General features: G+C 37.1%; 1 protein-coding gene across 5 annotated transcripts in view; it reads right to left on the minus strand.

Annotated features, from left to right (window-relative positions):
* Positions 1–17353, minus strand: part of pde1cb (phosphodiesterase 1C, calmodulin-dependent b) — a 78917-nt gene that overhangs the window by 40955 nt on the left and 20609 nt on the right. The window contains exons 1-2 of one of the 5 annotated variants that reach the window (XM_055033084.1): positions 14628–15296; positions 8527–8553 (exon numbers count right to left, since the gene is read on the minus strand). The exons of 3 other annotated variants lie outside the window; for them this stretch is intronic. In XM_055033084.1, the coding sequence (XP_054889059.1) occupies positions 8527–8553; positions 14628–14728 (128 nt within the window). In that variant the 5' untranslated portion in view covers positions 14729–15296. Of the gene's footprint in view, positions 1–8526; positions 8554–14627; positions 15297–17353 lie in introns of those variants that run through there. One more of the 5 variants, XM_055033085.1, reaches the window with a different exon arrangement.

Genomic DNA, 17353 nt, shown 5'->3' on the forward strand with positions numbered 1-17353 from the left:
CATAACAATAAATCTGTGAAGTATGTTCAGCACAGTCACAATTCATTTTTGCCTAGAATCCTGCAGGACTTGATCCCACAAACTGTAATGAACTACAACACAAGCAAGGAAGTCAACTCAGCCAGTAGGGTGCTGTGATTACCTTGCTTGACGGCTTAGATCTGTGAAAAACAGTAGATTTATACTAACCTTTCACGTCAGACACTAATATCACATTGGCAAGGTGAAATTTATATAAATCATGTCCTTGGGTGTCATGTAAAAGAGACCATTGTTAATTTAGCTGCACTCACTGTTATTCTCATCTTAAACAAAATGCTACCAATGAGGAAAAATAATACCAAACCCCATCAGAATTGCCATCATAAGAAGAACTGGACAAGATTTAAATAGCAAATGTAATTTTTCTCTTTCATCAGGATTTACTGGATTTCACAGATATATACAAGAACCACTACATCTAGATTTTATTCAAACACTGCATCTAATAATAGCTGCTCTAGTGATCTACTCATGTCATACACATGTAAGATATGGTTGGTTATCTTGGTTGTTTATCACCTCACCTACATATGTCTTTTAGTACACTTTAAAGAATATCAGTTTACACCAACTAATCATAACATTATGTGAAGTGGTTAAAATTATTGATACATAATAGAACCTTGGATGTAGTAGATATTTTGTAAGAAAGTGTATGTGTTACAGGCAGGAAAATGGGCTAAGCACTTCCAAAACTGCAACTCTTGAGTGATAAAAAGCGGTCAAAAGAAGATAAAGTGGTAACTTGACAACTAAGTCATGTGCAGCCAAGGCTAATGGGTGTTTAAGGCTGGCCTGTATGAGCTAATCCAATGGGAACTGTAGCTAAAAAAATAATGGTTCTGAGGCAGTGTTATATACATTATAGTTACAGAGTCATTCTCGATCCATTGGTCGAGAATATAGCAGATCATGGTGATCCCTGTCCAACACCAAACAAAATAAATTGATAAATCAGACGATCAAAACTGGACAAAACAGCAACTGTGCTGCGGTTTGAAGAAACATGTTGATTTAAATACCACGGATGACCTGGTGCTTGTGTGTCATGGAACATATAATACCAGGCTGAACTATGGAAAGCCAGGATGTCTAAAAAGGCTTTGTGATGTTGTGCAGAAAAGCCTTTTCCAGGAAACCTTACTACGAATATCTTGATTCCAGAAGATGTTTAGAGGAGTTTATGCCTTGAATAGTTGGGCGCTGTTAGCACCTAAAGAACAAACACACCATAATACAGGTGGCCATAATGTTATGCCTTATCAATGTACTTATAGTAAAACCCAAAAGTAAGATTATATCATCACTGAGTTTATTTGTGAGGGTATCAATACAACATAATTTCTCTTTAACCCAGCAATAAATTATTTATTTACATCTCCAGTCTTTGACTAAATTGAAACTCTCTCAGAAAGTCAACATATGTAAGATTTATCTGAAGTAAACTATGTGTTCAAGCTATTAGGCCTCTGTCTCCAAGACTGTGACTGTATAACAGTGACCTACTGGACTCAGTTTATTTTCTGGAGAGCATGTTTAGTCAAGCATGTCCAGGGTGCATTGAAAAAAAAAATGACACAAAGCAGATTTCTAAGTGCTTTACTGGAAAGATTTCCTGCCTTGCTCTACGGATAGCATCACAGAAGACACTGGTATGTTTATTCATGCACAAACTCACTAATGGAAAACTAATTCATGATTCATAAAAAATTTGATCATGTACGATGTATATTTATGATCTAACAGTAGGATAAAGACATGACAGTATGTTATTTTACAATGTCTGATCTTTTACTATTTATTGTTTACATAGAACTGAAGCAGACATCTAGTGCAATTATTTGCTGAACTTCATATGTCTACAAGTGTGGCCTGAATAATTAAATGTAATGTAACCATAAATATTTGGAAATGAAAAGTTCCCTCAAAGCAGCCAGAAATGAATGTCATGAATTCTTTTTTTTTTTTTCCATCTTTTTGCTTTTCCATGAAGAAGCAATTTTTAAGATATAATTCTGAACAATACCTCAGCTATGCAAACATACTACAGATCAGGTTTATAATTTCCAGAAGGTTCAAAATTATTGGGCTAGTTGGATATAAATAAGGTTGTTGCTGAATGGGGGGTGGGTGACAGCAGATAACTGCAGGGCATCACACATGAGTACATGCATTCGGTAAACAAAACACTGAAGAAAGCACATGGTCCCTATTCATATTATCACATAGTAACCCTTTTTTCACCCTTCCTAAAAATATACAGACACTACCAAATAGCTGCACATCTCTGCTCGTCTTGCACATGAACCAACAGCCAGCAGGGACAAGGGTAGAGGTGGGATGCTTAGTGGAAGTGTGGATATAAGCAACCAGATTGAAAGGGACAATCTGTGACATAAATCTACAATAGTATTTGCTGTAGGCAGTATGAAGAGGGAACCTGGTGAGCTGGCACCAAGAAACGGGTGATGTTTATATAAGCTTATCTTTGCTACAGACTCAATTCAGAATAAAAGGATATCAAGTAAGATTTGTAATCCATCTCCAGAAAATTAATACACTTAGCTCTGCAATGTAATTAGAGAGAAAGGTAACTAGGGAAAAATAATCAGTGTAGAAGGAAGCACTTACATTAACATGTGACATCTTTATTACCTTTGTTTAACAAATGTGGAATATTGAGTGAGAATAAAAATTCCAACAGAATCCCAACAAAATTTCTGATAATCAAAGTTGATGATGTTGCACATTATTGTGAAATACTGAAATGTCTACATTTGGCAATGTATATGTGTATTACACGTAGTGAAAAAATAAGTTGCTCTAACAGTTTCTGAGCTGAATTTAAATAAACACAAAATGTTTACAGAAATGTATTTACTGTCAGTATGAAGCATTGACTCTACATTTCCTGACATCAGTTGCTTTTAAAATACCTTCAGAAATAATGCAGCAGTGTTCAGCTTAGAAAGGATTATGGAACAAGAGAGGGAGCTTGGTCATTTTTTTCCAGGTAACATTTGTACATCAAAAGCCCAAAATTTTGTCTGCATCAACATTTTTTAAAGAAAGATATGTGCCTTTGAAGTTCTGCAATGATAGGAAAACTGTGATGGGGTGCAAACTGAGCTAACTCTGGCGGTTACCTGAGATAAAAAAAAAAATGAGCACCTGATGTGGAGAAGCACAGTGGGGGATAAAGAGAGGAAGAAGAAACAAGATTGGTAGAGAAGAATGTAATTAGCCCAAGCATGGAGATTGCTTGAGTCAGGTAATTGTCATTCTAATCATCAGGTAGTTGGGAAGAACAGGAGATTGGGTGACAGGAGTGAGGAGAAAAAGAATGATCATCCTGAAAGATAAAACATTTTTGATGAAACATTATTGAGTAAATTCATTGCTGGTAATGTCTGAATACGAGACAAATAGCTTTCAGTTGAGTTGAGTAAACTAGCAATGTCTGAGAATAGTTTGATTTTATGAAAAGCAATCTATCAACTACTACCCCCACCTTAATTCTGGTTAGCATGACGTATATTTGAAACATGAGTCGATGAGATCCTTTTCACGTGTCATCGGTCAACCTTTATTTATGATTCATTATCTGAACACCACCATCATTGTTATTGCCTCTTTGGAATTACTGGTTTACTTTTTGAGGAATAATTGTATTTGTTGCAGCCACTAATCCAAACATAAAGCCAATGAAAGCATTTCCCGAATGAATCATCTTCAGCAGAGTGCTCAATAGCTGGTTCCTGACAGATGACTCTGAACCACAGGAAAAAGCACAGAAAGGCTTGGGTTAATGACATTTAATTGGATGTTCTTGAATAGAAGCCAATGACTGAGTTTTCTACCCAATTACTGACATTAACTAAAGAGTTGAATTGTCTCTTGTGACTCTAGGTTTGACAGTGTCTGTCTTTCGCTCCACTGCTCTTGATCTTTATTTGCTCCAGTGCATTATTTCCTTACAATTCTCCAGTATTTCTGTTTTAACAATGGGAGTGCTTTGGTGCCATCAGTTTTGTGAACTACCTGTTGCATGTGTTGTATTTTAGAGCAAAATTGCATCAGTAGGTTACAGGATTATTCCCAATCTCACATTTTTTGTCCACAAAAAATTCCATAACAGTTTCACTAAAACGTTATAGCTCATCTTATTCAGCTTTTACAATTCAGTGTGATGAATTGACACCAAACATATTGGTGCTTGACAATGTCACCACACAATCATAGCAGAATTCATGACATAACAGATTTATCCAGGATAGTTATCAGACAAAAATGAGGTAACATGCAAGATTCCCATAGTTGAGATTTTTGTTACACAGTTTCCAACCCTCCTTTATCCTATTCTTCTTCTCTTCCAAGGTGTCATTTTTTTAATTTTTCACTGACAGTGCTATTTATGTGCATTCTTGCAGTTGCCGTAAAAAGATATCTGATAGCTGATGGGATAAAGAAGTACATTTTCTAAATCAAAGAAATTAGCAGATGTTTCCAAGGAATATGATGTAAAGAGCAAAAGAAGAGAAAAAGAAGTCACACGTAAGTATTTTTTCTTAAAAGAAAAAACTTTGCACAAGATCAGGCATCACATCAAGTTGTGATGGTTGCAATGTGACAAACTGGGAGAAAGTTTATGTGGTATGAATACCTCAGCAAATAACTTTGAAAATGAAAACATTCAACCTGCTTTCCACCTTCTGCTGATAGCTTCTTTAAACATTTCTAATGATGTCTAAATCACCATCTGCCTTTGCTATCACTGCCAGCTGCATATATGTGAAGTCCTGCAACAGTTACTAACTGAGACAGGACTTAAAATCCTGTCTATTTCTGGGGGGGGGGGAAGCAGAAGAAACAACAAAAGCATGTGATTCAGAATTAAAAACCTGCATAAAACCAGCTTCATATTAGAGACAGAAGTACAGCAGAAAACATGAAACTCTAAATGTAACTCATATTTTGGCTTTTTGACAACAGAGTAGGTCAAACAACTTAAAGCAGATGCTTTTGGTTTTTCCATCCCTTGTTCCCCTTCTGTACACATACACAAGGACACCTCCACAGAAACAGTCTTCTCCCATTGCTGCATGCCTCCTTCTGTGAAAAGGGCCACCTCCATCTCCATCTGCAAGTGCGAGGGGCTGTCCTGGTGTGTCAGTAATGACAATGTCTCAGTGTTCCTCTCTGCCAATTAGCCTAGCCGTAATTACACAGACACATATGGAGCTGCCAATCACCCAGCTCCTCTGCAGAAGGAACTCCCCCGCCCACAAAAGAGAGCGAGAGACACAGAGAGACGGAGACAGGAAGAGAAAACGGGTTCCCAACAGCTGCTTCTGTAGTGCTCTAGAAAAACTCACACTGTTTCAATAAGTAGGAAGAGGAGGGTTCAGTTCAATTACGCCAACTGTGTGGCAATCCCACGGTTAGCATGGAAATTACCAAGAAACCATATTAGAGACATCCTTCCTTGACATAGGTTTTAAGCTGAGCTCTGTTTTATGGACTAGTTTCAATTTTCCTTTGGGTGTTATTGCAGTCCTAAAAAAGTACAGGACTTTTGTGAAATACCCCCACATAAAATTAAGTGCATACAGTTTGCTTCAAAAGTCTGAACTTGATCATGATTTGCTTACTTTGTTTCATCTTAAAGCTGTATGTTTAGGGTCATTTTCATACTGGAAACTAAAAAATCAATTCCAGTCTTTTGTTGAGTATTTATCCCAACGCCATCCATCTTCCCGTGGACTATTATCAACTTGCTAGTCATCACTTATAAAAAGAGCATTCCATGATTCAGCAATTATCAAGTTTCACTCACAATGGATATGTTCAAATTGATTACATTAATGTTCAGGTTATAATTCATCATCAATTATAACTTGACACTGAAATCCTGTATGAGATTTTTGAGGGTTAGCATGCTGTTGCATCATCTAAGGCTGCTTTAAACTCAAATGATTTTATGTCTGTCCTGTCTTCTTTGTTGCTTGGTCTTTGTAGTGCTTTAAATTTGTTTAAGATCTCTAACAAGTCAATGTATTATCTATAGAACAGCTGTGTTCCTGAAAGCTGTTAGTTGCACTGGAAAGCATTTAGGAAAATGAGAATAAAAGGGTTTGAATACAAATCCAGATAATTATGCCACAATGTTGCACTACTTAATTATTACACCCTAAGAAATTATAAGTCAATTAAGTTCAACCTCCTGCTGTCTGAATGTCCTACCCAGACATTTCTTTGAGAAAGTCCTGCCTGTTATTGCTACTCATCTCATCCAAATAGTAAACTCATCACTCACATCAGGTGTGAAACAGCGGTCATCAAACCACTGCTAAAAAAGAACAACCTGGACAAATCACTATTGCAGAATTACAGGCCGATCTCAAACCTCCCATTCATCAGCAAAGTTATTGAAAAAACTGTGTGTAAACAAATAGTTTCCTCATGATGACCAACTGCTTTGACTCTTTCCAGTCTGGTTTTCGTGCTCACCACAGCACGGAGACTGCCCTCGTAAAAGTATTCAATGATATTCATATAAATACGGACTGTGGCAGAACCACAGTGCTGGTTCTGTTGGACCTCAGTGCAGCTTTTGACACTGTCGACCATGACATATTACTGAATCGACTGGAGAGTTGGGTTGGACTCTCCGATTCTGTGGTCGACTGGCTTGAATTTTACATAAAAAACAGAGATTTCTTTGTTTCAATTGGAAACTTCTCATCAAAGAGGTCAAAGGTCACATGTGGGGTACCCCAAGGTTCAATCCTAGGACCCCTCTAATTCAATATTTATATTCTCCCACTAGCCCAGGTTATAACAGGAAATAGTATTAGCTACCATAACAATGCGGATGACACACAGCTCTACATTACGATGTCACCAGGTGACCTTTGACCCCATCCAGTCACTGAATAAATGTTTAGAACAGATAAATGTGTGGATGTGCCAAAACTTTCTTCAGCTGAACAGAAACAAAACTGAAGTCATTATTTTTGGACCTAAAGAGGAACGATCTAAAGTCAATGAACAGCTTCAGGTATTACAACTAAAAACTAGCGATCAGGCCCAAAACCTGGGAGTAGTGATGGACTCTGACCTGAACCTTCAGAGCCACATAAAGACGATTAAAAAGTCGGCCTTCTATCACCTGAAGAACATCTCCAGTATTAGAGGACTAAGGTCTCAGCCAGATCTAGAGAAACTCATCCATGCGTTTATTTTTAGTCGCATTGATTATTGTAACAGCATCTTCACAGGCCTGTCCAACAAATCAATCAAACAGCTGCAGATGATCCAGAACACTGCTGCTCGCGTTCTCACTAAAACTAGGAAGATAGAGCACATAACACCAATTTTAAAGTCCCTCCACTGGCTCCCTGTAGCTCAAAGAATAGATTTTAAAATACTGTTGTTAGTTTACAAATCACCAAACAGTTTAGCACCACAAGACATCAAAGATCTGCTGTTGTTTGATTTGATTTGATTTGATTTTTTTTTTTTATTTAGTTTGTCTTGACCTGTAACATAAAATCCCAGTAGAGTACAGGGAAGGTTTTCAGAATGGCAGGAAAAGACTGAAAAAGAATTAAGAGCTACAAAAGAAGATTCGTTGTGTCGTTGCAAAACACAACGTATCAGTGTTTGGATATCAGTCATTGCTTATTTATGGATTTGAACAGTGTTTGTGTCAATAGGAAAGTTTTATAGTGTATTTTATTGATTAAAATGATGGACAAAAGATCTACAAAGACTTTTCAATAAATGAAAAAACCTCAAGCAATGCTTAAATCCAGATTACTCCTTTATCCTTCATCATTAATTAATTGCTACCTTCATCTTAGTAAATAAATTAAATCATATTCCACTTTAATATGATTCTTGATTTCCCAAGAGTATCTCCAACAGAATACAACAAATGAAAGTTTCATAATGAGGAAGATAATATCTTCACTTGTCATTCATCAACCTTTCAAGTGGTGCGTATTGTTTATACAGTAGAGCATGAAACCATAATTTCCCTCCATTAAGGAGCTTGTTATCTGGCAATAACAACAAGCTGACCCATCAAAATGAAACACTCAGAGTGAATGAAAGAGTAGTTGTCAGTTTATTCAGATGACCAGACTTTGTCAGCAGGTGAGCATCTCTGGGAATGTATGTGGATGAATACAGGCAAGAATAAAAACTAACGCAATCATAAACACTTTTATTAAGATACACTTCTGTAAGATGGCTAAAAGTGCTCAACAGAAAATGAAACTATAATTAATGAATAAAGAAGGCAATATGACGGGAGAAGGTTCATGAGATCTGGTGATGCAAGGGGGAAGAGGAACGATATATTGTGAAAGATAGAGAAAAAAAGGGGGATAACTGGGCCAAGATGATGAGCAAGAAGAAAAATTCTGCGCGGGAAGGAGGCGAAGAGGGAGAACGCAGAATCCCAGTTGCAAATCTTACCTCTGGGACGTCTTCTTGTATTTGCGCCTGCCAAAGAAAACAAATAGGGGAAAAAGTGAAGCATCAGACAAAACGAAGATCAGAAACATGCAAACCACTCAACGTCAACTGATTTATTTTTAAAACACACAAAAGACTTAAGAGAAAGATATTATAGTCAAAGTAAGTAAAGCTGCCTGGTAGTATCCTGCAATCTCATGTGAGTGTATCATAAAAAGTTTGGCTTTCTCACTTGTGAAAAAAGCAGCAAAAAATTCTTAATGTGAAATAATCTTCAGTATAAACATCAGAGTAAATAAAATAAACTTATCTTTTCTATAATCAAACATCAACACAAAGGCAAAGGGGGTGTCAGGCTTGCAGATCATTTAGTGAATTCCATCATTGCAGTAAAATTGCAAATCTAGATCGACCACATTTTAAAAATGCACAAAACAAACTTTACAATAAAGGTGTTAATTCGTTAGATTTCTGCTTCATCTCTGGAGCTCTTGGACCTAATTAAAGGGAACAAACACGCTGATGAATAGCTCAGCACTGTTCTGTGGACCAGACTGGGCATGAACCCTTGTGAGGGCCAGGGCTTTTTGAGGAGCAAGGGAATAATAATGTAGAACTATTTCCGTAGTTAAAGGTAGCTTTTACAAAACCGTTTTCAGTCAGAATATGGTCCTGTGACAATAGTTGCCAATATTGTTAAAAAGATCAACAATCTTTTTTAACAATATTAAATCGTAAAACTCGTAAGACTGCAGCCAACATTCCAGGATGTGGATGCAACACCAAATAGAACCATGGAGTATAATGGTAAAAGTGGATTCACCAAATTGCATGTTGACAAGCCGCAAAGATGCTGGGATAATATTTATATCCATGATAAAAATGTATTGCCACATTTGTATATTACTAAACGAGGAAAATTTTTTTTGAGTGGAGTTAACTTTTTATCAAATTGTAAACTCTTTTTTTTATGTAAAACTGATCTTAGTAAAGCTTTCCCTAATGTCAATAAATGGTGCTCCAATAACAGGGACTAAAAAAGGGAAGTGTAGAAGCTTTTACCACAAACTTTCTCTTTCTGGTTAGAGTCATAATATTTACCATTAATCACACTAACCAATTTATCTGTCTTGGGACCCATTATCAATGGTGTATGCCCCTCCTCTTATTTTCAACAAGACTATAATACCGTCTTGTTCAATTTAAATATAACAGCATAGATCTGAAAGCTTGGGCCCTAACAATTTAATCTAACAGGTTTTTATTGTTACTGCACCAACAGGGAGTCATGCATGCAGCCATCTCTAGCTTTCCATTTTGTCCATTAAAGCTAAGTCATAACACACTTTGGTTTGGAGTTGGTCTGTTGCATCTGGCACTAGAACCTTTGAATCTGTGAGGGTATCAAGTCTGACCACCTCTTTCACCATGCTATCTTCATTTGTTTAACTGCATGAAATATTCTACAAAATTTATTGAAGCAAAGACTGATTTTACAGATGAGAGATGATGTATTTTTGCAAGATTAAGGTTCTTAAAGAGATTGTTTAATTTTTTACATCTTTTGTGAAGGCATGCCAGCAAATTTGCCCACATCTATAAATGGGCCACTATCGAATTTAGCATGCAGTGCATTCATAGCTTCCACCCAAAAGGCTGCAAATAGCTTACAAGCAGTAAAGCAGGTGTGGATTACGAGAGGCGTAATGATATGCAAATAAAATCTGAACGCATGCTTACCACACACACCTGCCCCCCAGGACACCCAGCTGACTTTACCATGACACACACACATCTTAACACACCAAAACTCATATCACTTTTTCTAACATTGGCCTAAAACCACCCACAGCCCCACAAAATGTTAACAGCATGACTCTAGATGATTCACATGCATTTACAATTACATATTTGCTCATGACAGCAAAATAAAGACCGATGGGTAAGAGGAAACTGGGAGGGGGTTATTACTAGGGGATATATTGGTTGAACCCACCACTGTCCTTATGACTGCAGACATGGATCTAAATTCCAGTCAGGTACTATTCACAGCACTTAACTTGATTTGTTTCCCAGTCATTTTCTGTCTTAACCTTTTAGCGCTTGGAGTGAAACTGCAAGCTAAGGAGGTTATCCTTCCCCAGAGAAATTGTAAAAGCTCCCCTGTGGTGAAAAAGAAAGATAAATCAATCTTCTGTGGGCCATCAAGCAATTAAAATTAACACCAGATTAATTGTCACAGTCAGATGCGTGTCTCATTGACTGTTCAAAGAAAATTAGAATCGAGAAGAGAAGGAGTTTTATGCTGAGATATGAATGAGAAGGATATGAATCTAGAAGGGAAACTGCAACATTAAAATATAACCTGTCACCCCTTTTACTCAGTTTTCTCTGTGGGTCATTAAGAAGGGCTTTCATCAGCTTTTATCCCAACGTCTTTGCATAGTAAGGGCATTGGGTAAGATTGGTGCGAAATAGATATACTGTAATAACTGAAGTTTATGACTAAATCCCATCATAGGGTGGAGTCTGTGAATGACTGCTGTTTATGGTGTTTGATAATTTTTTTGTTCAGATCTTTTGTTTTAACCAAAATGAATAATAAAATACAGTGAACATATTCTTTGGTTAAATTAAATGCCTATTTTGAGAACTGATTGAACCTCTTGGGAAAGAGGTGTGAGTTTTTTTTCCCTCTTTCTTTTAAATTGAGTCCTTGTCCAATCCTGCCTGTTATATCTGAGCTTGTTGCAAACATTTAATATTATGTTTTTAATATTTGCTTTTGTAGATATGACCAAGTTCAGATGGCAATGGTGAAGACACCAGACACAACAATGCAGCTATGAATAACCAGGTATAAGAAAACAATTTGATTTCACCAAAGTGATACCAACAACAATCATCCAGGATTTTCTTCCAATCATATTTCTTTCTCGCAGATAATGGTTTCCTACTTACCTTCTAGTTTTATTACAATCTGTTGGACATTTTATAACCCAATTTTGTTAGTTTCTGTTTTGTCCTTAGATGTTTTGTGTGCTTGATGCATTCCAATGAATTGGCCTTTCTTAAACAGACTAACATCCCTCCCACGACCACAGAATGTGTCTTTCAACATGGTTGAGAAATGAGAAGCTGCTTATTTCATCAGTTGGGGTTATACTTGTGGCCATTGGAAAAATAACTGCCCATGCAGTAATTATCCAACATGTTTACATTTCAAGGTGTGACCTAGATACAGTGAAATTCTCCATCATAACATTACTGCAATGCAAGTGTTTTTTATATCTGTTCAGAGACAAAGTAGAGGTCAAAGCCTATCGGTCATGTGCAGCTGAAGTGTCTCACACACACACACACACACACACACACACACACACACACACACACACACACACACACACACACACACACACACACACACACACACACACACACACACACACACACCTATACACACACACACACCTCTGAATAGCTACCAACTCTGCAAGTTTTATGATGGCTGAAGGAGAAAGGCCTCTTTACCTGAAGTTATTATACAATCATAATTTCATACCAGCGCATGCCTATTAAATATGTAAAAAAAAAAGAAAATTGAGGGTATTCTAATCTATCAACTGTGTACACTTCAATTCAGCTGAGACCACAACACACCTTATGCTTACCACTTATGGCAATTTAATGCTATATAAATGCACATCTTATGTGTTTAAGTCACATGTTAGACAGTAAAAACAAAGAATTCATTGTTTTCTGTAACTTAGTAAATGCAGGCAGTGAGGGTCATTTAGAGTAATCTCTGCATTTCTTTTTTCTTTCATTAACTTAAAATAACAGAAAGTCATTTGAATTTTAAGTGCAAATGCAATGGCGGAAAATGTGCAATGTGTGTATTATCCCATGCAAAGAAGACATTGTCGGGTTTTAGATGACTTCACTGAACATGGAGCCGAGATAAAACTCTCTGAAGTAAATTCTCTACCTGTCTCTCTGTAGATGATTGGTGTGCCAGAGACTGTGCCAGAGATTGTGGTGTGATAGCAACACTCACACATAAATCACACAGCTGCCAAACAAATCTCCACGGATAAGCTGGCAGCGCATAAGCACGCCATCAAATACACTCTGAAACCCACATCCACTCTCTATCATTCACATGGGCAGCGGAACTTTTCCCGATCTCCACACTCAAACACACTGCATAATGCTCTCTCCCCGCTATACACAACATGCGCTGCATGAAGTGTCAACATTTGTGGGGGTTGGCTCTCTTCATGAGATTAAAGGCTAATATTGTCTCTGACATGCAACAGGAGGCTTTTGAGCAACAAGAAGACTACAATTGATATCGGATGGAGAGAAAAAATTAATAAAAAAAGTGTTGGCTCCCACTGCTTTCATCTGACTCACTAGCCATCAATTATCCAAAAAGACAGATGGTTATGATGGGGACCGAATTGAAGAGACAATGAAATCATCCAGGAAAACTTAATGTGGCAGATGATGATGACAGCGGGACTTACATCCTGGGCTTTTCACATGAGGGAAGAAGCTATTACCAGTCATAGAGCGAGTGAAATACTGTAAAACTAAACCTTATAAGAGTAACAGTCAAGTCAAATAACAGGAGCTAGCCGTGAAAATCCCAAACAGCTATCTCTAAAGTCAAGCTTGTTTGTATAGCACAAGACAGTTCAAAGTGCTTTATATGATAAAAACAAGACATTAAGCAACATATATTACACTTTGTCAAATGCCAACACCAACATCATCAAGAATAATCATCATCAAATATACATCAAACATATTAACCAATGTTCCAGCTGTTTTTTTAATCAAAGGCAACTCTAAACAGGTGGGGCTTTAGTCTTGATTTAATGGAGCTCAGTGCTTCAGCTGTTTGTTTTTAAATAATAACATAATCACCACCCGTGGTGAAGAGAAAAAATGTATTTCTCTCAGATTTCCCATAATAACATTAGCCATTTCCTTTCACAAGCCAACCTTTCTCATAACAATGCCCTCTCTCTCCCCTGCTGAGTCAAAATGATGAAACAAGAAATGGATAATAAGGAAATTCACACTTAAGTTACATAAAAAGTGCTTCTTGCCTCCCTTCTCAGGGGGAAAGGCCATAAAGGTGTTGATTGGTTGGTTGATTGGTCTAAATATTAAAATAGTGTCTGTAAGGTTGTGAATCTTTTAGAAGTCTTAAAACTATTCTGTCTGACCAAAATCATTAGATTCAATGAAAAATAAGTTATACTTGCATTTCATAGCAAAATTTGCAACTGACACCAGGGCTTCTTTCATCTCTTTCAACATACAAATAACTGTAGAAAGTCTCAAGCAACAAGTTGTAGCATATATTAAAGGAAAAATTTTCAATTGTTGCTATATCCAATGAAGATTAAGATTTCTTATGATCAGTGCCAATCTTTTCACTGCCATTATTTTCTTGATGCATAGTTAGATATTCCTCGTATGAATTGACCTCGTGCCATTTATAGTTTACTCTAAATTCCTTCCATATTTATTTCATTGATCACATTAATTATGTTCTGATCATCCTGGAATATAGGTGGAAACTCAAAGGAAAATTATCATTATCATTATCATTGATGTCCACTGAATATCTGACAAGCAAGTGTACAGAGAGACAGACATTTGATTTGTAAAAATATCCAAGGTTTGTTCAGCACGCCACAAAAAAAGCATGATATTCATTGACATAATCTTGACACAGTGCTAACCAAAAAGTACTAGTTCTTTTATAAAAAAAAGGACCACATTTACTTTAATCAGCCTTTTATTCTTTCTCAAAGGGCTTTTATTTCCTTCTTGTCTAATTACAAAAACAATGCGTAAATTTGTAACTGATGAACGTTTCTGTTTTGTTCGTTTTCACAAGGAATCAAACATTCAAATCAATTAAAGCTGATCTTTTCCAATAACACGGACAATTTCTGCATGCTTTATTAATACATATGAAACTAGTGTAAGCTGTGGTAAAATAATCAAAATTTAGCTCAAATGCACTTTTGCTCTCAGACTTTATATTGATAAAAATAAGACTAAAAACTGAATATACTCACAGTCCACGGAGCCTGAGCCAAATCTTCTCTATTTGTTCCGGCTGTAGGTACTTCAGAGCAGTACTTTCAAACTCCTCGATCTCTTTGGTGGGGGACTCCATGTCAGACAAGAGTTCCAGATGAGACAGCAAGAGATGAAGTTAAAAAAAATTACAAAAACAAAAAGTTAAATCCCTTCACAAAATGAGGAGCAAGGCAGATGCAATGCGTAGAAGAAGGCAGTAAGTGTTGTGAAAGCCAGAAGGTCACCAAGGCTCCCTTGTTTTAAATATTCACCCAGCACTGCAACAAACTGCCTGCCATTCTTCTCCTTTTCCTCTCCTTTAGTATGAGAGTATGTGCCCAAAACTCAACAACTCTGAGTGCAGCACAGCGCTCAACCAGCTGTGACAGTCGTAAAACAGCCCAACTGCAGCTCTTTTTTTTTTTAACTCTCTCTCCCTGTCTCTCTCTGTTTTACGTTCAGTCCTCTCTGGTGTGAGCACAGGGGTCCTGGAGCCGTGCCATGCTCTCCCAGCAACAACGGGATGCAGACGGCAGGGCAGTGCAATCCGGGATTAACGCACACTGCCGAGCTCTCCTCATAAGTGGGAGGGAGGAAAAACAGTTCGAGTCTAAGAGAGGGAGGAGCCAGACCAATAACGAGAACCCATGTTCGGTTTCACCCAGAGGAAAACCACAGGGGTGAGAGAGGAATATGAATGGGGATACAAAGGAATAAAAGGGCAAGACCTTTGACCCAATAAAACACATTTTCTGGAAATAGACTTAAAAACAGAATTAGAATATTACCTTATGTTTTGACATTGCATATTTTTTCAGATTTTGAATGATAATGAAGCAAAGAGAGAAACCTTTCTGGAGGAGTTGATCAATGTTGAAGGTATAAAAGTATTTTCTTCTAATCTTTAGCTCTCTATCTTTTTCCTATTCATCTGAAATGTAGATAATACATTTGCTCTACAACATATTAAAAGCAATGGCAAAGGGGATTAGATAGCATGCAGACAGTGCAGTGACACTGATTTTACAGAGATTACTTTGATCCATTGAGTGCATGCGGGACGATCTTATGTTCAATCCCACCAAATACAAACATAAGAACATGTCAAATACAATTCCCTCTTTCTCCTTTTGTTGATACACTCATAGAGACACTGTGCTGTTTTCTACAAAAGCATGCATGTAAATATTTCACTTTGTGAGACAATATTGGAAGTCAGGCGCTGAGTTAAATTTAGGTTGTTTTTTGATTATAAGCATTCATGATGATGTATTAGACATGGAAGCAGATTCACTAAAAGGGAGAGTAAAGTACAAGACAATTTGTACATTTTATTCCATATAATGATAAAATTAAACATCTTTATTTATTTATTAGGTTTATTTATAGGAACAGACATTCATCACCATAGACAAACTGAACAAAACAGCAGTTCTGTTCTTGTGTAATTGTGCTTATTGCGTGAGTTATTTTGAAGTTATTTTTAAAGCCAGTTGATTGGTCCTCTCATCCCCCCCTTATGAAATACAGGCAAAACAACAGGTGTAAAAACTTTAACCCATGTTAAGATGCCAATATTGTTAAAGTGTCTACCATCCCATTGTTTGATTTGAAATACATATTCTTAATTATATGTCTAAGGGTTGGATGGATATATTTTACTCATATAAAATATATAATTCTGACACTAAAGCTCAGAATTAGTGTCGAGACACATGCTAGCTGCACATGCCTAAAAAATTAAGCATGTGCAGGTAGAGCTTGAGTTTAAAATTCAGTGGAGTTGTTTGTTTTGCAATAAGTCCACTGTCTGAAACTGGTTCTAAAACTTGGGTAAAAATCCCAAATTGCTTTAAGATTCATAGCTGAGAATGTACAGTATGTAAGATTCTGAGTGGCACTACTTTCCGCTTGCCTAGCCATTGCCTTCCTGTGCGATGTCACTCGAATAAATCATTACATACAGCACAGTCTGGGCTTCCTCCCCTTCACTTAGATTCCCTACTGCTATATTTTCTACTGCACCAGAAGGAAATGTTTTGAACGAAAAAGTTGTTTCTCTGTGCTGTTTTAATCATAGTTGAACAAAGCGTTCAGTCTGACTCGGTCATGCTTTCACATATTGAATTAACACTGTCTACTACTTTGTTCAGACTGGTTTCTCTCTTTGCTGTGGAGGTGATTTACATGCAGGCAATTTCTGGTAAACTTCATAGCGTCGAATTGGTGCATTACATACGTCACAGACAAATGCTAGCAATTGGGTAAAATTTAAAATTGCAACAGTTAACACCTCTGAAAAGCAGTCATTTCTCTATAGCCAAGAGCCCAGAACCAAATAATGTAGTACAAGAGGACTGCTTTTTACCAGGCTAACCTTCCACATAAACAAGCATGTTTTTTGTTGGTTTTTTAGTCTTGTATAAAACTTGTAAATGTGAGCACAACTTAATTAGTCACCCTTGATCTTTTCCATATCTCTGCAAGCCCCCACACTACTCTCAGGTCTTTCAATTACTTGATGTAGGATGCGGGGATAATGCCAAGGGAATCCTCAAAGACGGTCTCGCTTTTATCTGCTGTGATGGGTCCTGTAAGAGGACAGAGGGGAGAGGCTTGCCTAAGTGCCATGAGTCTAGTGATGTTCACACAGGTGCACTGATCCACGTCGCTTTTTCTTAACCCTCGTTTCTTTCTCTTTTCGTATCCCCTTTATAGCAGA

This window comes from Poeciliopsis prolifica, unplaced genomic scaffold (assembly GCF_027474105.1).
Source record: "Poeciliopsis prolifica strain line A6 unplaced genomic scaffold, Auburn_PproV2 SCAFFOLD008, whole genome shotgun sequence".
Taxonomy (NCBI): domain Eukaryota; kingdom Metazoa; phylum Chordata; class Actinopteri; order Cyprinodontiformes; family Poeciliidae; genus Poeciliopsis; species Poeciliopsis prolifica.